This window comes from Pteropus vampyrus, unplaced genomic scaffold (assembly GCF_000151845.1).
Source record: "Pteropus vampyrus isolate Shadow unplaced genomic scaffold, Pvam_2.0 Scaffold1000004713, whole genome shotgun sequence".
NCBI classification, from domain to species: Eukaryota; Metazoa; Chordata; class Mammalia; order Chiroptera; family Pteropodidae; genus Pteropus; species Pteropus vampyrus.
The window spans coordinates 7,733-29,212 of record NW_011919115.1 but is presented as its reverse complement, the minus strand read 5'-3'; the positions used below and the strand labels follow the sequence as shown (position 1 = coordinate 29,212).

General features: G+C 37.9%; 1 protein-coding gene across 6 annotated transcripts; it reads left to right on the top strand.

Moving 5' to 3' along the window:
• The first annotated feature begins 3,165 nt into the window (after nt 1-3,165).
• LOC105311531 (zinc finger protein 37A-like) lies at nt 3,166-20,009 on the top strand. Of its 6 annotated transcripts, XR_002778893.1 has the most exons (4): nt 3,166-3,314; nt 3,611-3,706; nt 4,727-4,733; nt 19,998-20,009. XR_002778893.1 is itself a non-coding variant. In XM_023527137.1 (3 exons), exons 1-3 carry the CDS (start codon nt 3,245-3,247, stop codon nt 5,577-5,579), a joined length of 279 nt encoding a protein of 92 aa, XP_023382905.1. In that variant the 5' UTR covers nt 3,167-3,244; the 3' UTR covers nt 5,580-6,229. The 6 variants fall into 6 exon arrangements, 1 of the variants encoding a protein (XP_023382905.1); XR_002778891.1 differs by lacking the exon at nt 19,998-20,009 and having other exon boundaries at nt 4,274-5,032; XR_002778892.1 differs by lacking the exons at nt 4,727-4,733; nt 19,998-20,009 and adding an exon at nt 7,396-7,801 and having other exon boundaries at nt 3,167-3,314.
• The last annotated feature ends 1,471 nt before the right edge of the window (nt 20,010-21,480 follow it).

The following is a 21,480-nucleotide window of genomic DNA, read 5'->3' as shown; positions in this document are numbered from 1 at the left end:
TCACATGCCTTCCTCTCTGCTTTCAAGATTGTCTTTTTGACAGTTTGATTATCATATGCAGGTGCAGCTCTCTTACTCCAAGTTTATCCTTCTTGAAGTTCATTGAGTTTTTGGTATGTGTAGATTGTTTTCATCAAATTTGGAGACTTCTTGGTTATTATTTTTTCAAATACTCTTTCAGAGTATGTCTTCTCTTTGTCTGGGACTCTATGCATTGACTTGTAAACTTGATGCTATCTCATAGTTATTTTTCATCATTTTTTCTGTTTCTCACACTGCATAATTTCAACAGACATATTATACAGTTTGTTCATTCTTTCTTCGACTTGCTCAGATCTGTTATTGAACTCCTCTGGTGAAAGTTTTGTTTCAGTTATTGTACTTTTCAGCTCTTGAATTTCTCTTTGATTCCTTTTTATCGATACTCTTTACTTAGTGAAATATTATTCCTATATTTTTCTTTTCTCCTTAGACATTCTTTCCTAGGGGTCATTGACCATATTTAAAACAACTGATTTAAAGTTGTTTCCTAGGAAGTCTAACATCTCCTTCCTTAGGAGCAGTTTCTTTTGATTATGCTTTTTCCTGCATATGAATCTTACTTTCTTTTTTTTTCCCCCCTTGTTTAATAGTTTGTTGTTGTTGTTGTTGTTATTGTTGATAACTGGACATTTAAAATAACATAGATGAGGCAGCTCTAGAAATCAGAATGTCTCCCCTCCATAGGGATCATCCTTGATATTTATTTGTTCAGTGACTTTTCTGAACTAATTCTGTAGAACCTATATTTTTTGTGGTCTGTAGCAGTAGAAGTTTCTTCAGAAGTTTCATTAAATGCCTGGAACCAGTAGTCTCCCAGTCTTTGCTTCAGGGCTCTGTGCATGTGAAGGCATTCCTTCAACGTTCAGTCAGGCAGTTTATAAGCCTGTAGTGGCCTTTACTTCTTTCTTATGCCAAACCTCATAGTCACCTAGAGGTTAGGGCTTTCCCATGTCTTTCCTGAGCATGCCGTCAGCCCTGGGCCTATACATAGTTCTATGCATGTGGGTAGCCTTTTAGATTCTCAGGAGTATATCAGAGCTTTTCAAAATCTTTTTTTGCCATCTCATTCTTCAGCATTTCCTATTTTAAGCTTCTCGATCAGGCCATTGTTTGCTCCTGCTGTTATCCACCACTTCAGTTAATACCCACCACATAAGTTAAACAAATGCCTTTAAATGTTTGGCCAGATGCTTCTGAGGATAAGACTTTTCACACACTGTATGAGCTCCAAATTAGCACACATAAAGATATCCTTGTAGTGGGGTCATTCATCGAACTACCAAACAGCCCAAATGATGACAGTTTTTCTGGCAATGATACTTTGATGGAACTACAACCCATCATGTAGTTGCCAGGCTGCAGGTTGGAGCCTGTGGATTCTCAAACTGTGGCAGAGTTTGAGAGGGATGGAAACAGGGTATATTAAAATGATACAACATCACTATACTTAGAGTGATTCAGCCAATTTTCTTGTATACTTCCAGAAATTATCTTTGTTAACTTCTATAATTTTCGCCAGTTTTTTCATTGTTTTTGTGGAAGAGAGAATTTTCTGGGGTTCCTACTTCACCATTTGCACTTCTGTCATTGTTAGCTTAATTTTTTTTTATCCAGCTGTTTATTAAGTCACATATTAGAGAGATTGGCAGAAACGAATAAAAAACAACAGTTTTCTCACTAATGTTTTAGTTTTGGAAAATATAGTTAAATTTTATTTTATTTTTTATATTAAGATAAACTTAATGAGGGGGGTTCCTCATCTTTTATTCATTTGTTTAAGTTCCCAGCTACTGGCTCTGAACTTCACACAAAGAAGGTATTCACTCAGTCATACCGAAGACATGAGTGAGGATATAACCGGATACATAATACTGGAAAAAAACGTGTTTCTGTCCTCTTGTCTCTTAATCTACTTCCCTTTCTTTCTACTGTTTACTTGCGATAAGAACACTTAACATGGGATCTACCCTCCTGACAAATTTTTACATGTACAGTGCTGTATCATTCACTAGTGGCATCACGTTGTGCAGCTGATCTCTAGAAGTTAGTATTTTGCACAAGTGAAACTTTATACTCATTGAACGGCAACTCCCCCGGCTCCCTCCTCCCACCCCCTTTAAAGTCTTTGTTGTGGAAACTTTCTCTTTTTTCAGTTTTCAATACTCTACTCCCTCATGATTCCATTATTACCTTCAGAAAAGTTCTTCTCTGGCTTTGTGGCCTCTACTTTTTCTGCCAGCCTCCTTAATATTCACGGTGCCTCAGATGCTGTTTCTGGTACTTTTTTTTTGTCCAATCCCTATGTGCTCAAGTTGTTGTCTGACTGCTTCTGTTAATTTCCATGACCACCTAAATTGCTAGTGTCTCCTTAATGCTTGTCTTTGTCCTAGAGCACCCGTCTGTGTTCTAAAACCATGCGTAGTTTAAGGGACAGTTCCAGCTTTTTGTTCTACAGACTAGTCAGTAGCAACATGAACAGGTCTGTCTCATGAAAACTTCTAAGGTATTTTTTTTTTGTATGTCTTAAATATCGGTATTTGGCACCAGCATTCAAGAAGCTGCTCATACTGCTAGATTGGGTAGCTAATTGGTTACTGCTTCTGCTGATTAGATCTTTCTATTTATATCTGTCGCTGTTACTTCAGTGTAGGCAGTGTTCTCATACTAGTCTGTTTGATTCCATCTCCTAGGTAAGTCATCCTTTGTTCTCCATGAGCTCTAGATTTATATATCTTTATACGTTTATTGATACATAAGTTCAGTCATGTACGGGATCTCCACAACTTACATGTACTGTTTCCTTGGCTCCCATTATTTATGGTATTGATGTCCTTGGAGGGATTGAACATCTTAGGATTCTCTAGAATTCTCTAGACTACCCAGGGTAATCCCTCGGGACGTAGAAGAGTTGTAGGAATTCTTTACACTGAAATTTTTCATAAAAATATATGAATGAATTACAGTACATTACAAACCCTTTTAAGTAATTGAGTAACTCCAAAGTTAAAGACAAATTAGGGCACGAGTAGACATTCTTTATAGCTATTTGTTTTAGAGCCTTAAGAGTAAACAGGAAAATAGTAGTTCTCGAAGGTATTTTCTTTGTCACTTAATTCTGAACTTTGAACAAAATGTATCATTGCAGGGATCAGTGTCGTTCGAAGACGTGACTGTGGAGTTCACCCCAGGTGAGTGGCAGTACATGGGCCCTGCTCATAGGACCTTGTACAGAGACGTGATGCTGGAGAACTGCAGCCACTTTGTCTCCATGGGTGAGCAGGTCTTACTATGTGACTCCCCTTGGAATTCAAATCCTTTTTGTTGTAATCATCAAAACACATGGACCCTTTGTAGAGATTAATGTTGTTCAGGCTTTTAAGAGGCCTGGGTAATTGAAACCTTTAGAGAAACAGAAACGATGTTTGTGTCATTGCTTTCCCATTGAAAACTGCAAATGGGTACTTTCATTTTGCTCTTGCTGCTATATCTTTCTCCACCTTCAGAATCTAAAAAGCACATGGATCTGGTCTATATATAAAGTCTTTGTTGTGGATTGTTACGTTCACAGGGTATTGCATTCCCAAACCCCAGGTGATCTTCAAGTTGGAGCAAGGTGAAGAGCCCTGGTCCTTAGAGGAAGAATTCCCAAACCAGAGGTTCCCAGGTGAGTGAGCACGGACAGAAGGAAACTCCTGAGGTAGTTAGACTTTAGAGGGAACCACTTTCGAAAGTCGTTTTTCCTTTTAAACAGCTTTATTGAGATGTAATTCACGTATCATACAATTTACCCATTTAAAGCATACAGTTTTGTGGCTTTTAGTATATTCATAGATATATGGAAACACCACAGTCAGTTTTCTTCACCTCAGAGGGAGAAACCCCATGCCCTTTAGCTATTATCTCCTTATTTCCTGCCGCTTTAGCTCTGGCAACCACTAATCTACTTTCTGTCTGTATAGATTTGGGTATTCTGGACATGTCAATGGAATCACACATTATGTGTTCTTTTGTGATTGGTTTCTTTCACTTTGCATTACAAGGTTCATATTGTAGCATGTATTAGTACTTCATCCTTTCTTGGCGAAATAATATTCCTTTGTCTGGATATACCACATTTGTTTGTCCATTCATCAGTCCGTGAACCTTTTGGCTGTTATTGAGTAATGCTGATGTAAAATCCATTTACAAGTTTTTGCATGGACATGTGCTTTTATTTCTCTTGACCTTATAGGTAGGAGCGGAATTTCTGGCTATGTGATAACTCTGTAGAACTGCCAAACTGTTTTCCAAAGGCGCTGTATCATTTCATAATCCTAATGATGGCATATGAGGGTTCTAAATTTTCTACATCTTCACCAGTACTGAATTATCTCACTTTTTGATTGTAGTCATCTGAGTGGATGTGAGGTGCTATGTCATTGAGGTTTTGATTTGCATTTCTGTATTAGTCAGCTGGACCGGCATAACAAAATACCATAGCCTGGGTGGCTTAAAAAACAAATTTATTTCTCAGAGTTCTGGAGGCTGAAAGTCCAAGAAGAGGGTGCCAGCAGGGTTGATTTGTGGTGAGGCCTCTCTTCCTGCCTTGCAGATGAGCACCTTCTCACGGTGTCCTCACCGGGCCTTTCCTCTTTGCATTCATGGAGAGAGAAAGGTGTCTGATGTTTCTTCCCGTTTTTATAAGGATATCAGTTCTACAGAAATAGGGCCTCTCCTTTATCACGTTAACCTCCGTTACCTCTCTAAAGGTCTTATCTCTAAATGCAGTCACATTGGGAGTTAGGGCTTCAAAATATGAATTTGACTGAGACATAATTTAGTCCTTAACTATTTTCCTGATCACTAACGATGCCAAGCAGTTTTTTCATGTGCTTTTTGGCCTTTGTCTAATCATACTGATTGGCTAAAAAAGATATCCCTCAATAGTATGTTAGAAAGGTTATAAAATAAAAGAATGGTAAAGTTGTTAAGTCAATAAAAATAAATAATTTAGGGTTTAAATTCTGTTATCTTTCAGGTTTATATTTAGGCAATAAATTCATTATCTTTAAAGAAATCCTGATAGCGCAAGAGTATTTGAATAGCTGCACTAAGCAATATGATATCAATGATCATAAAACAAAATATGAATTTCTAAGACTTTAAGATTCGCTTGAATTATGAGATCATAATTCTTCACTTAATGTTGTCAGTAGGTTCCTGGAAATTGACTTAAGTGAAATGAACTGTAATAAAACCACCTTTATTACAGTCTTCACTGATATAAAGAAGAACTGAGTTGTTAGGGCAGAAACATCACCAAACTTCAAAATAAAGATCCAAAAGACTTCTAATATTACCATTGATGTAAATCTGAGCTAGACATACATTTAAGAAAGATTAATCATTATTATCTAACCCGCTTATTCCAGTTCCGTTTTTCAGGTGGCCATATCCCCGCAGCTCAGCTCAAGGCAGAAACCCACCCTGGGCAGGATACCATTCCATCTCAGGGTGCATTCACACACCACGCGCACTCAGACATGGGGTTAATGTAGACACAGCAGTTCACCTAACATGCACATTTGGGATGTGAGAGGAGACTCGAGGACCCAGAGGAAATCCACACAGACGTGGGGAGAACATGCCAACTCCACACAGACAGTGGTCCTTGTAGGGAATTGATTTTTTTTTCTCATCAACGTTGTAACTAAATGACATTTAATGAAAGGAATTTATTTGAGGACCTGCTGTACCTCATCTGATGAAAGAATAAATCCTGTGGCATATTTAATAAATATGGCTATAGAAGATATAAATGATATTTGTATTAAAGTGGACCACATAGTTGCATATGTGTATGCTGAAATTAAAGGACAAGCCTTTCAAGTTCCCTTGGAATTATCATAAGACAGTGAAAATATAGTTTTATTCTAAACACCAATAAATTCAACTAATTAGAATCACCACAAATAATATTCTCTCAACATAGTTCGGTAAATGTAGAAAGTAATGATAAAATGAGTAGACAAAAAACCTTGATATGGAACTTTGGAAAATTATCTCTATTAAACAGTATATTAAGAAGGAAATCAATTTCAAAATTGCATGACATTTAGAAAGTAATAAAAATAAATGTGCATACTAGAAACTTTTAGTTATAGCTGAATTAGTGAACAGAGGTAATTTGTAGTCTCATTTATATTAAGAACCTAATCAAGAGCAATAACAAAAATATAATAATGAAGAATTTAAAAGTGAAATTTAAAATTGATCAACTGGAAGACAAATTATAGACTATATCTTAGAATAAAGCAATGAAATGGCTGCAACTTTAGTTAATCCTAAAAAAACCAAAAAGCACTTTTCCATAAAAATTCATGTGGAGACATACTTGTAAAGATGTAATATCAAACTAAATCCCTTTAGAAGAGCACTGTGGGAGGACTTGCTTTATTAGATATGAAGGATTTATGTAAAGCTCTGAGTAGTTAAGTAGTTTGCAGCTGGAGGTGGGATAGTTTAATAAATTAGTGAAACAAAAAGTTCAGGGAAACAAATATGATCCATAGACAATTGGTTTTGACATGTCCACTGTCCTATCAGAACAGTGGGTAAAGAATCCTGAGGTAAACTTATGGGTCAAAACAAAAAATCGGATTCAGGTGGCTTAGAGCAGAACTAGATATAGTCTATGTGATGTTAAGGAAAACATGTTCATAACTGTGCTTAGGAAAAGAATAAGATAGAAAGCATTAAATGAGAATGATGGCATAAACATTCTTTCCTATTCACTAACTACAGTTAAATACTTAAAATTATACATAAAAAACCAATAAGATTCTGAAAGATGGAAAGAAGAATGAAGATGAGGTAGTATTGCTGGCACTTAATGGAATACAGGGTGGTTAGTACAAGCAGAAGGCCAGTGAGAGTCCGATCTCTCAACCCTGCCCAGTGTTAACCTTCTCTATCTCCCATGGGTTTCAGTGGAGGTTTAGTGGGGAACCTCTCCCCACTTGACAGTAGTGAGCTGCGCTCTACTTCTGTTGGCATGGTTTCAGAGAAGTCTGGCTGAAACTGAACATTAACTTAATAAAGTACAATTTTTAATTTTCCGTAAGGACTATGCTTTTGTCGTCCTGTCTAGAAATGTCAGAACTCTTAACAGATTTATCCTCTGAGGAGTTGGGCTTTGGGCGGATCCTTGGGGAGCTGGGCGTGGTGGAGGTAGAAGTGCTGCCCCCTGGCCTTCATCCACGCCTCACTGTCCACGTGGATGACCGTGGCTTGTCCACCTGCCATCAGCTTCTTGGTGGGTCTCTTATTTATAGTCAAACTTGTTCGGTCTGTTTGCACTCAACTCTATGGAAGACTTGAAGCGCAGTAGCAAACACAGTGGCTGCCCAGATTGAGAAGTGCCAAACTCATTGACAAGTTCAGTGCAACGAAAGAGGAGCGTGTGAGGATTCAGCCATCCTTAGAAGATGCAAGGCGAGAGAAAGAGTCATTAAGCACCCAGCCTCACCGACACTTACAGAAAGATGAACTCGACCTATTCGTTGCTGAGGCAAGAAATTACTTCCCTGGTTCCAGAACTGAAGGAAGAGAGATCAAACGCTCATGGCAAGAGGAGGAGATGGCAGAGATGCTAAAAATGCTCAAGTTCCTGAAAGAAGTTGTGAAAATTGTTACTTTACAATAAGGTTTTCCAAACCCGCCAAAAGGCCAAGAGCCAAGACCTGATGGTCCCCAGGAGAGGTCTTGGGTCTTAACTTTAAGTAAAGCAGTGCTCTTCCCTCCTCTCCACTCAGGCCTCCCTGCTGTGAGGCTGCCTCCTCCCACCTCCACCTCCATTTGACAGTCCCTGAGACCAGTGGATGCAGGGGAGCCTCCTCTCTGGGCTGGAACTCCTCCTCTTCCACATGCTGCACACAGCGGTCAGCTTCTGCATGGATGATCCTCCCAAATGTAGAGAACGTGAAGACTTCCTGGATCACACCAAGAACTGGGGGCTGCTTTATAGTCACAGAATGTTTGGATTGTCTTCCAGTAGCAATGAATGAAATGCTGTACTTAAGAGATGTATCTTTTACTCTAACTGAATCTTCATCAAACTACATTTTTCAAAGTGTTTTTTAGGCATTATTTATATATTAAACTTCTATGTGAACATTTATATTGTATTCCTTCTTTAAATACTCCATTTTAATTGGAAAATATATGCAGCTTTGTAATAAAGACTTTTATATTTTATATTAGTTTCAGGTGTGCTGCATAGTGGTTAGACATTTATATAACTTATGAAGTCATTCCTCCCCATTACTCTAGTACCCACCTGACACTATACATAGCCATTAAAATATTATTGACTATGTTCCTTATGCTGTTAGCCATTAAAATATTATTGACTATGTTCCTTTACATGCCCATGACAATTTTGTAACAATCAGTTTGTACTCTCTTCACCTTTTTCACCCAGACTCCTAACCGCCCTCTCATCTGATAATCACTAGTTTGTTCTCTGTACCTATAAGCCTATTTTCGTTTTGTTTATTCATTTATTTTGTTCTCTATATTCTACATATAAGTGAAATCATATGATATTTGTCTTTGTCTTGCTTATTTCACTTAGCATAATACATTCTAGGTCCATCCATGTCATTGTAAATGGTAATATTTCGTTTTGTTTTATGGATGAGTAATATTTCATTATATATATGTACCATAACTTCTTTATCCAATTGTCTATTAACAGGCAGTTAGGTTGTTTCCATATCTTAGCTATTGTAAATAGTATTGCAGTGAACATAGGGGTGCATATATCTTTTCGAATTAGTGTTTTGGTTTACTTTGGATACTTACCCAAAAGTACAATCGGGGTTCATATGGTAGTTTTATTTTTAATTTTTTGAAGAGCCTCTAAATTGTCTTCCATAGTGACTGTACCAATTTGCAATCACACCAACAGTGGACAATGATTCGCTCTTCTCAACATTATTGCTAGCATTTGATGTTTTCCGATTTATTGATGATAGCCACTCTGACAGGTGTGAACTGATATCTCATGTTGTTTTAATTTGCATTTCTCCTATGATTAGTGATGTTGAGCATCTCTTCATATACCTATTGGCCATCTGCATGTCTTCTTTAAGAGATATATATTCAGGTCCTCTGCCTATTTTTAAATTGGATTCTTTGTTTTTCTGGTGTTGAGTTGCATGAGTTTTTTTTTTTTTAAATAAATTTTGGATATTAAACCCTAATCAGATGTATCATAGGTAAATATCTTCTTGTATTCAGTAGGTTTGCTTTATGTTTTGTTGATGGTTTCCCTTGCTGTATAAAATCTTTTAAGTTTGAGGTAATCCCATTTGTTTATTTTTTCCTTTGTTTCCCCTGCTCAAGAAGATATGTCAGATAAAAATATTAGTCAGAGCAATGTTAGAGTTTTCTGCCTTTGTTTTCTCTGAAGAATTTTATGGTTTTGAATCTTACATTTATGTCTTTAATCCATTTTGAATTTATTCTTGTATATGGTGTAAGAAAGTGGTCGTTTCATTTTATTGCATGTACCTGGTCAGTTTTCCCAACGCTATTTATTGAAGGGACTGTCTTTACCTTATTGTATTTTCTTGTCTTCTTTGTCATAGATTAAATGACCATATAGTCATATATTTATTTCTGGGCTCTCTATTCTGTTTCGTTGATCTATGTGTCTGTTTTTATGCCAGTACCATGCTGTTTTGATTACTATAGCCTTGTACTATGGTTTTATATCAGGTAGTATGACACCTTCAATTTCGTTCTTTCTCAAGATTGCCATTTCTATTCAGGATCTTTTATGGTTCCACATAAATTTTAGGATTATTTGATCTAGTTCTTTGAAAAATTCCATTGGTATTTTGATAGAGATTGAATGTACAGGTTGTTTAGAGTAGTATGGACATTTTAATGATGTTAATTCTTTCTATCCATGAGCATGACATATAATTTCATTTATTTGTATCTTCTTTAATTTCTTTTTTCAGTGACTTATAATTATTTGAGTACAGGTCTTTTATTTCCTTGGTTAAATATATTCCTCGGCAGTTTATTTTTCTTGATGTACTTGTAAATAGGATAGTCTTTTTAATTTCTCTTTCTGACAGTTCATCATTGATATATAAAAATGCAATAGATTTCTGAATATTAGTTTTATATCCTGCTAGTAAATTCATTTATCAGTTCTAATGGTTTTTGAGTGGAAACTTTAGGGTTCTCTCTCTATATAGAATATCATGTCATCTACAAATAATGACTGTTTTACTACTTCCTTTCAAACTTGAATGTGTTTTATTTCTTTTTCTTGTTTGCTGTGTCTAGGACTTTTAATACTATGTTGACTAAGTTGTGAAAATGGAAATTCTTGTCTTGTTTCTGATTTTAAAGAAAACACTTTAACACTTTAACTTATGAATATGATGTTAGCTTTGGGTCTGTCATATATGGCCTTTATTATATTGAGGTATGTTTCCCATACCCATTTTGCTGAGTTTTTTTTTATTATTATAAATAAATGCTAGAACTTTTCAAATGCTTTTTCTACATCTGTTGAGATGATCATATAGTTTTTATCTTTCAATTTGTTAATGTGATGTATCACATTAATTGATTTGCAAATATTGAACCGACCTTGCATCCCAGGAATAAATCTCACTTGATCTTGGTGTATGATTTTTTTTAATGTTTTGCTCAATTCAGTTTGCTAATATTTCTTGAGGATTTTTGCATCTATGTTCATCAGAGATATTGTCCTATAAATTTATTTTTTTGTAATGTCTTTGTCCGGTTTTGGAATCAGGGTATGGTGGCCTCATAAAATGAGCTTGGGAGACTTTTCTCCTCTTGAATTTTTTGGAATAGTTTAAGGAGAATAGGTGTTATTCTTCTTTGAATGTTTGGTAAAACATTGGGTTCAGGACGTTTGCTTGTTGGGAGTATTTCAATTACCAAGTAAATTTCAGTACTAGTAATCGGTTTGTTCAGGTTTTCTATTTCTTCTTGATTCAGTCTTGGGAGATCGTATGTTTCTAGAAATTTATTCATTGTCCAATCTGTTGGCATATAATTGTTTGTAGTATTTTCTTATGATCCTTTGTATTTCTGTGGAGTCAGTTGCCACTTCTCTTTTTTTTCTGATTTTATTTATTTGGGTCCTGTCTATTTCTTGATGAGTCTTATTAAATGTTTTTTAATTTTGTTTATTTTTTTAGAAGATTTTCTCCTTTATTTTCTTCAAGGATTTTTACAATTTCAAGTTTTCCATTTAAATTTTTTTTTAATTAAGTTTTTTGGAGTAACATTAGTTAATACAATCATATAATTTTCAGGTGTACGTTATAATTTAACATCTGTATGTTCTATTGTGTGTTTACCACCCAAAGTCCAGTTTCCTTCAGCTGCCATATATTTGACTCCCTTTACCCCATTTACCGCCCCGCTCCTCCCCCACCCTACTAGTAACCACTTCTCTATAGTCCTCTGGTAATCACTACTCTATAGTCCATGTCCATGAGTCTCTGTTTGTTTGTCCTGTTCACTTGTTGCTTTTAGGTTTATATCCCACATATAAGTGATATCATATGATTTTCTACTTTTTCAGTTTGGCTTATTTCGCTTAGCATGATTATCTTGAGGTCTATCCATGTTGGCGCAAATGGCACTATTTCATCTCTTCTTATGGCTGAGTAATATTCCATTGTATATATGTACCACCGCTTCTTTATCTAGTCATCTATCATAGGACACTTCAGTTGCTTCCATGTCCTGGCCACCATGAATAATGTTTCTATGAACATCACTGTGCAAATATCTTCTCAGATATGGGTTTTTCAAGTCTTTGGGGTATGCCCAGTAGAGGGATTGCTGGATCATATGGTGGATCGATTCTTAGTTTTCTGAGGAACCTCCATACTGTTTTCCATAGTGGCTGTACCAATTTGCAGTCCCACCAGCAGTGTATGAGGGTTCTTTTTTCTCTGCATCCTCTCCAACATTTGCTATTACTTGTCCTGTTGATTATAGCCATTCTAACAGGCATGAGATGGTATCTCATCGTGGTTTTGATTTGCATTTCCCTAACAGAAAGAGATGTTAAGCATCTTTTCATATATTTATTGGCCATTTGTATGTCCTCTGGGGAGAAATGTCTGTTCAGATCCTCTGCTCATTTTTTGATTGGATCGTTTGTTTTTTTGTTGTTATTGAGTCGTATGAGTGCTTTGTATTTTGGATATTAGGTCCTTATCAGAGGCATTGCTTACAAGTATAGTTTCCCATTCTGATGGTTGTCTTTTTACCTTGTGTATGGTTTCTTTTGCTGAGTAGAAGCTTTTTAGTTTGGTATAGTCACATTTATTTATTTTAGCTTTTACTTTCCTTGCCTTTGAGGTCAAATTCATAAAATCCTCTTTAAGCCCCAGGTCCTTGAGTTTCGCTCTTATGTTTTCTTCTATGCATTTTATTGTTTCAGGTAACTTTGTTTATTTTGACAAAGAACCAGCCTTTTGTTTCATTGGTCTTTGTGTTGTTTTTTAGACTCTATTTTTTTTTTTTTAATTTCCACTGTGCTCTTTATTATTTTATTTTTTCTACTCAGTTTGGGCTTTGTTTGTTGTTCTTTTTCTAATCACTTTAGGTTTAAGGTTAGATCATTTATTTTAGATTTTTCTTGTTTCTTGAGGTAGGCCCATATTGCTTTGAATTTTTCTTTTAGGACTGCTTTTGCTATGTCTCATATTTTGAGTCATTGTGTCTTCATATTTATTTGTCTCAAGGTATCTTTTGATTTTTTTTTTATCTCATTGCTAACCCATTAATTGTTTAGCAGCATGTTATTTCGACTCCATATATTTATGTATTTTTCAGTTTATTTCTTGTAGTTAATTTCTAATTTTATACCTTTGCGGTCAAAGAAGATGCTTGTTATGAGTCCAATCTTAATTTATTGATACGTATTTTGTGGCCTAACGTGTTATATTCTGGAAAATGTTTCATGTGCACTTGAGAAGAATGTATGTTATGCTGTTTGGGGGTGAAATGCTCTAAAAATATCAATCGAATCCATCTGGTCTAGTGTGTCACTTAAGGTAACTGTTTCCTTATTTATTTTCTGTTTGGAAGATCTGTCCATTGGTGTTAATGGGGTGTAAATGTCCCCTACTATGACTGTATTACTTTAATCTCTCCTATCATTTCAGTGAATATTTGCTTTATATATTTAGGTGATCCTATGTTGGATGCATAAATATTTACTACCCTATGTCCTCTTATTGGATTGATCTCTTTATCGTTATGTAATGTCCTTCTTTATCTCTTATTATAACCTTTGTTTTAAAGTCTATTTTGTCTGATGTAAGTATTGCTACCCCAGCTGTTTCCTCGTTTTCATTTTTATGAAATATCTTTTTCCATCCCTTTACTTTCAGTCTGTATGTGTCTTTTGATCTGAAATGGGTCTCTTGTTTTCTTATCCATTTGGCTACCCTATGTCTTTTGATTGGAGCATTTAATCCATTTACATTTAAAGTGATTATTGATAGGTACATTGTTATTGCCATTTTTTTAATTCATATTTATGTTTTTCTCCTCTTTTTTCTTAAAGAAGTCCTTTAACATTTATTGTAATACTGGCTTGGTGGTGATGAAGTCCTTTAAAGCTCTTTCTCTCACCTTCAATTTTAACTGATAGTCTTGTTGGGTAGAATAGTCTTGGTTGTAGGTCCTTGCTTTTCAACATTTTGAATATTTTGTGCCAATTTCTTCTGCCTGCAAAGTTTCTGTTGAGAAATCTACTCACAGTCTTATGTGAGCTCCCTTGTAAGTAACTAGTTGCTTTCTTTGGTAGCTTTTAAGATTCTCTCTTTGTCTTTTTTAACCGTTGTTTCTTATTTTGTTTTATTTTATTTTATTATTTTTTTTTTATTTTATTTTCTGGCTTTATTGAAAACTAAAAGACAATTAGTTGTTTGTATTTACATTGTACAATTCAATGAATTTCTTTCCAATTTTAGTTGGCATACAATCATATACCAGTTCCAGTTGTACACACTGGGATCAGAGATCCACATAAGTCACAAAGCAATTGCCCCACTAAAATTAGTACCCTTATTTCCTCTTACATATTTATTACAACACTATTAACTACCTTCTTCATGCTACAGTCTACATCTCCATGTCTATTCTGAAACTATCCATTTGTACCTCTTAATACCTTTACCCTTTTTTGCTGTCTCCCTATCACCTTCCCATCTAGTAGCCCTCAAAATATTCTTTGTATCTATGAGTTTATTTTCACTTTTGTTGTTGTTGTTGTTGTTGTTGTTGATTTTGTTCTTTAGATTTCAAATGTATGTGAAATCATGTGATCTCTATCTGACCCATTTCCTTCAGTGCAGTACCCTGTAGGTCCATCAAGGCAATATCTTCTTCCATCCCCTTCCTTTTAGTCTGTGTGTGTCTTTTAATCTGAAGTGAATCTCTTGTAGGCAGCATATGTAGGGGTCTTGTTTTCATATCCATTCAGTCACTCTGTCTTTTGGTTGGAGCACTTAATTCTTTTCCATTTGAGTTACTTGTTGATAGGAGTGTAGTAATTACCATTCTTTATTCCTGTGAGTAGACTTTCTCAGTGAGTGGACTTTCAACATTTCGTATAGTAGTGGCTTGGTGTTGATGAATTCCTTTAGCTTATTTTTGTCTGGGAAGCTCTTTATTTGTCCTTCAACCCTAAATGAGAGCTTTGCTGGATAAAGTATTCTTGGTTGAAGATCCTGGGTTTTCTTTTTCTTTTCTTTTTTTTAATTAAGTTTATTGGGGTAACATTCATTAATTCAGATCCTGAGTTTTCCTCACATTGAATATCTTGTGCCGAGCCCTTCTGTCTTGCATGGTTTCTTTTGAGAAATCAGCTGCCAGTCTTATGGTTGCTCCGTTATAGATAACTAACTGCTTTACTCTTTCTGCTTTTAAGATTTTCTCTTTGTATTTAGCCTTGGGCATTTTAATTAGATATGCTTTGGTGTAGGCCTTTTTGGGTTCACCTTTTTGGGGACAACTCTCTCAGCTTCCTGGGGTTGTATGTCTATTTCCTTCACCAGGTTAGGGAAGTTTTCCATCATTATTTCTTCAAATAGCACTTCAATGTCTTGTTGTCCTTCAAGTACTCCGATGACGTGGATATTTTTACATTTAATAGTGTCCCATAGGCTCCTTAAATTATTATTATAGTCTTAGCTTCTTTTTCTTGTCATTCTGATTGAGTGTCCTTGGCTTCCTCATACACTATATTAGTGGTTTGATCCTCTTCTTCATTCACTCTGTTTATTCCATCTAATATACTCTTGATCTCGAATAATGTGTTCTTCATTTCTGACTGGTTCTCTTTTACAATTTCCATTTCCATTTTTATGTTTTTTATCTCTTTGTTGACGTTCTCATTGAATTCATCTACACTTCCCCTGAGTTCATCAAGCATCTTTATAAACAGAGTTTTGAACTCTGCATCTGTTAGATTGCTTGATTCCATTATTCCTGGATCTCTATTCTATTCTCTCATATGGTTTCTGCTTCATTGTTTTTCCATTTCGGCTGCATTTCTATGTCTGTTTCTGTGTACTGAGCAAAGCTCCTAGGTCTTATTAGTGCTTCTTTGTGCAGTAGGTGTTCAGAGGCACAGTCCTGAGAGGGGTTAGGCAGCAGGCCAATTTTAGCCCCAGGCTGTGTCCCTCTGGGGCCACCTGCTAAGATTCAGCAAGCAATCCACAGATGCTCTTCTTGTAGTTGCCTCAAAAGGCCACACCAGAAACCGAGGCCAGCTGCCATCAATGTGAGTCTAGGTGCTGCTCAACAAGGTGCACCTGACTAAGCGAGGTCACACCTGGATGTGGCTTGGGTGGGGACACGAATTGGGAGAGGCAGAGTTTCAGGGAATCCTCTGGGCAGAGCGACCTCTGTTATCCAGTTTGATGATGTCTCGGCTATGACTATGCTAAGTTCCCACACTGGGAGTGGAGAGGGCTCAACAGAGGAACAATAGATACTGCTGGCACTTCTGTCCAGGAGAGATTTTCGCCTCCAGCTCTTACTCCGACAACTCAGTGTCCCTCTGTAAGTCCCTGGTGCCCTCTGAGCAGCCTACCCAGAACCGGTGCTCAGAGCAAGCAGGACCATCACCATGAAAGTCACAAACACACGGCTCCTTTAAAAGGCATCTGCAAGGGGGGAAATAATGACGTTGATGATAGAGGCCCTGTTCATCTCTCTGCTGACCAAATCAAAGTTGTGACAGAAACAAGGAGCAAACAGTAAGGAAAATTACCTGGGACCTAGATGAAGAAGCTAGGGATAGAATTAAGAAATCACCTAGCAAAGGCAGAAGGCTGGACAGGGTGAGGATGTGAGGCTATCTGACATGAGCATCTGAGTGGGATGGAAGAGGCAGTGGTTGCAGCAGCTAGCAGCTGCAGACACCTCTTAAAGGGGATATGTCTGTGAGCAACTTTTGCAGTCAGGGACCTTCTTGCTCTGAGCACCAGGCTTGGTTTGGCTGCGCAGGGGGCACCAGGGACTTTAGGGGGACACTGAGTTGTTGAAGTGAGGGCCAGAGGCGAGACCCATTCTGTACAGAAATGCCAGCGGTATCCATTGTTCCTTTGTTGAGCCCTCCCCGCTCCCAGTGTAAGGACGGAAAAAAATTTTTTAAAAATAAACATGCCAAAGACAAAAAAAAAAAAAAGGCATCTGCAGCTGCTTGCTGCCACTTCGTTGCCTCTATCCCACACAACTGCTGGGGACCCGGCAGCCTTGAATTTTTGCCCCCTCCTACCTTCTACCATTGCTGGGTGATTTCTTATTTCTCTCTCTAGTTGTAATGTTTTTGTTTATCTAGATATCAGAAGACTTTTCTTGCTGTTTGCTCCATGTTTCAGTCACAACTTTGATTTGGTCACAAGAGGGATGAACAAAGCTTCTATCATCTGAGCCATTTTCTTTCAGTCTTTGATATTTTAATTAAAATGTGTCTTGGAGTGAGCCTATTTGTGTTCCTCTCATTTCAGACTGAGCTTTCTCAGCTAGTACGTCTATTTCCTTCTCCAGGTTAGGGAAGTTTTTAGTCATTAATTCTTCAAATAGGTTCTCAATTCTTTGCTATCTCTCTTCTCTTTCGGGTACTCTTATAACGCGAATATTTGTATGCTCAATGTTATTCCATAGGTCCCTTAAAGTTTCTTCATGTTTTTGATTCTTTTTTCTTTTTTCTGCTCCAGTTGATTTTTCTGCAACCCTGTCTTCCAAATCGCTGATTGGATCTTCTACTTCATCTAATCTACTGTTGATGCCTTCTAGTATATTCTTCATTTCAGTTATTGTATTCCTTATTTCTGACTGATTCTTGTTATGGTTTCTATGTCTCTTTTTATGGTTACTATCTCTTTCTTGATATTTTCATTGAGATCATCTATTCTTCCCCTAAGTTCATTGAGCATTCTCATAACGAGTGTTTTGAATTCTGTATCAGGTATGTTGCTTGCCTCCATTTTGTTTAGTTCTTTTTTTGGAGTTTTCTACTGTTCTTTCATTTGCAACGTGTTTCTTTGTTTTCTCATTTTGGTTGCTTGTCTGTGTTCATTTCTATGTATTAGGTAGATTTGCTATGTCTCCCAGACTTGGTCAGGTGGCTTTATGTAGTAAGCGCTCTGTGTGGCCCAGCGGTGCAGTCTCCCTGATCACCTGTGCCAGGTGGTAGGTACAAAGGTGCCCCTTGTGTGAGCTGTTTGTGCTCACCTGTTTCTTTTAAGCCTTGATTTCTGTTAGCATGTCAGTGGGTACAATTGACTCTCAGGCTGACTGGCTGTGAGGATTGGTTATGCCCACAGGGTATGAGCTGCTGTATTCAAGCTGACTCCACAGAGTGGGATTTGCCCTAGCAGTCTTGCATACCTGTTTAGACCACCCTTTAGGTGTGCCTGTTTAGATCACCCTTGGGTACGTCCGCTTGAGGGGCTAATCAAGCGGTGCTGCGTTGCGGTCTGATGCCAGCCTCTGGGTATGTTGGTTCTGAGGCCATTTGGGAGGGCCTATCATGCAGGCCAAGATCAGTCACTGCTATGACTGCAGGGGGCTACCTGCCAGGAGCTACAAAGGTTGGTTGCTGCATATGCTGGATCTGGAGGCCACACTGCAAACTGAGGCAAGCTGCAACCAGTACTGGGCCTAAAGGTCCAGGGCACCCCAAGGCTTGCAGCTGCCTGCCAGCTACCCATAAGTCTCAGCAGTTGACATAGTCTTTGGGTGGTACGTGATTTGAGTGGGAGGCAGTCCAAGGAAATCATCAGAGTAAAGCAAGCCAATTTCACTTGGCCAGTGCAGATTTAGATTTGGTGACAGTGCTGAGCCCATGACTTCTTGTAAGAGTCTCAGATCATACCCAGCCAAATATTTAGGTGGGTTAGGTGGGGATGGAGTGAGCGGATCTCACCAGGCCATTGCAGATTCAGAACTGGATGTGGGGGTTAGGGGAGGGCTCATCACAGGCAAGATGGTGCCCACCTTTAGCAGCTACACAGGAGGAGGGCTCAACAGAGGGGCAATAGCAGCTGTCCCTCCAGCCCTTGACCTGAAGCCACACAACTCAGAGTTTCTCTGTATGTCTCTGGTACCTCCTGAGTTTCTGTCCCTCTGTCAGAGCCCAAATGAGTGCCTTTGAGTGACAGAGTCTGTGTGTGAGCTCTTTTAGTGGATTTTTGGATTTCCAGTTTCCATCTCATCTGCCCAGTCAAAATTCCTACTGATTTTTCACAGCCAGATTTTGTGGGGACTTTTCTCTTTCTGCCCTGGAGTCCTGGGCTGGGGAGCCTTGTTATGGGGCTGGAGTTGCTTACTCCACCAGGGGGACCTCTGGAACTGAGATATCCCTCCCAATGCTCAATGACCACACATAGGTTTGGGGCTAGCTCCTTTCATATCTCTGCCCCTCCTACTAGATCTCAACGTGGCCTCTTCTTTTATCTTTAGTTATAGGAGTTATACTCAGCTAGTCTTCAGATTGATTGTTCTACAATGTAGTTGTAATTTTGATGCAGTTATGGGAGGAGGCAAGCACCACATTTACCTATCCTGTCATCTTGAATGGGACTCTTACCCAATAAAAACTTTTAATAGTCAACAGCAATATTCTTTTCATGGCATCGTATTCCCAATACTCACCAGTCATATGTAAAAGAACCTGTTTTTGTGTAGTAAGTATTCTTTCAAAAAGTGATAATAGATATCTTTTGGGATGTAGCTAAATGCTATTGCTTAGAGAGAAATTTATATTATTTAATATTTATAATTTAGTATAATAATGTCTAAATATTAAAATAATATAACAATGAAATAGTTCATGACATTTTTCTTCCCCTACAAGAAGTTTTAAGTGAGAGATTTTTGATCAAGAAGAAATCCCTTTGAACAATTTTGGAGAGATCTGTATTGCTGCCCCTCATCCCTCTCTCACCAGCTAACACTCCTCAGTGGAAAGCTGAGGGATATTGCAGGGGTTTCTTTCTCACATAATTAAGCTGGGGTACCCACAGTTAGTAGTTTTTGTCACGAATGATGTCCCCTCATCAGGCTATGAGTATAATCTGGCAGCTGACATAGTAGAAGGGAAACAACAAGAGAAACTTTGATGACTGGAGGTGGGAGAGTCACAGGAGATAAATGACAGTGATAGCATCACAGAAGGTAAAAAATTTCTCTGCAAAATTTTTAAAGGAAACTCTGCTTGGGCTTATAGTCAGAGCAATGAAGACTTGAAAGAAAGCCCATGTCCTCATAGAGCTGACAGCTTATGAGGAAAAGGCAGATTTTAAAAATGGAAATCAAATAGAAGAGATAGTCTGTCACATGATAATGTGGTATCTGGAGAAGAATAAAAAGGGGGTGGGCAGCAAGGAGTGATGAGGATGGGCCAGGGATTCTCTCAATGATCTGGTCTGTGAAAGCCTCTCTGAGGAGGGGACACCTGAGCAGTCAGGACATCTGGGCAAGTGACAGAACAAGTGACAGCCCTGAGTGGGCATGTGTGTACTGGATGTGAGAACCAGCCCGAGGCCAGGTCTAGAACTCAGAGAAGCAGTCACAACTATGACTTAAATGTGAAGGGTCATCAGGGAGAAGGATTACGAAAGAAGAGAATACACCCAAGGACTGGGCAGATTCTGTGGGCAAAATCAACAGGCCTGTTTATGGCCATAGCCCACATTAGGTTTCTCATTGTCGACAAAAGCCTCAACAGTGACCAACCTGAGTCTGTCCCCACATGTTGAGGTTTGAGTTGTACAGAATCCCATCCTGGTCCCTCTTCTCAACATGGATAAGAACACCTCAGATAGTCACAGAGCCCTGAAGAGAGCTGAGATATGTGGTCTGTATCATCCCACAGAGTCATGGTGGAGAGAAGAAAGGCAGCTCTTGTCCTCAGCTCTAGAAAGATGATGCCAACCAGGGTTTGACCTGGAGACTTAGCCTGTGGTTGAGTTTTTAACTCTGGGATCTGCCTCCAGTTTCCCTGTGGTCCTCACTATCAGGTGAACTTGGGATGGTAAGACACCCCTCCAAGTCCTCTTGCTTCTCAGGTCATTTCAGCCTTAATATCCTATGGAGCATTGAATCAATCCCCTCCCAGTTCCTATGGCTGGGTTCTTCATTCCATGTGAGCAGCTTGAATCCTTCAAGCTTGCCTGGAAATTAGGTGAGGGTATTGGGATGGTGATACAATACAGCCTCAGCCACATACCTATATATGCACATATCCTTCTTTTTTTTTTTTAACTTTATTTATTTATTTTAATTTTTTTTAGTGACATTGGTTAAGGAAATCCAGTAAATTTCAAGTGTACAATTTAACAGTAAGGCATAAACAAATCCATATTATATGCATTTGTGTATGTGTGTGTGTGTGTGTATATGTGTGTGTGTACATACATATATACTTAAAGGTGCTTATACATACACATATACACATACACTTACACATACATATACACATATCTATAATATACGTTCGTACATATGTATATAGATAGTCCTTAAGAGATACAACTTCTCTAATCACATTTAAGACATTAATAGATGTGTATCTGATGATTTCCTATGCCTATGAATATTGTTTTTTCTTTGTCCCTTGTTCCCACGTGTCTGTTTTTTCCTCTATCTTTCCTGCTAGCAGATGTCCTCAGGCATCAAGTGGTCTTTGGCTGCCAAATTCTATGTGTGCGGTAGGAAGGAAACAAGTGAGTGGGAGGGAGCTCTCTGTGCCTGAGTGTGGCCGGTGACTTTCAGTTCTTCTCTCTGGGTTAATTAAGTGAGAATGCATGTGGACCCGAAGGTAATCAACTTGGGTAGTTCCATATCTCTCACATGAGTAAACTG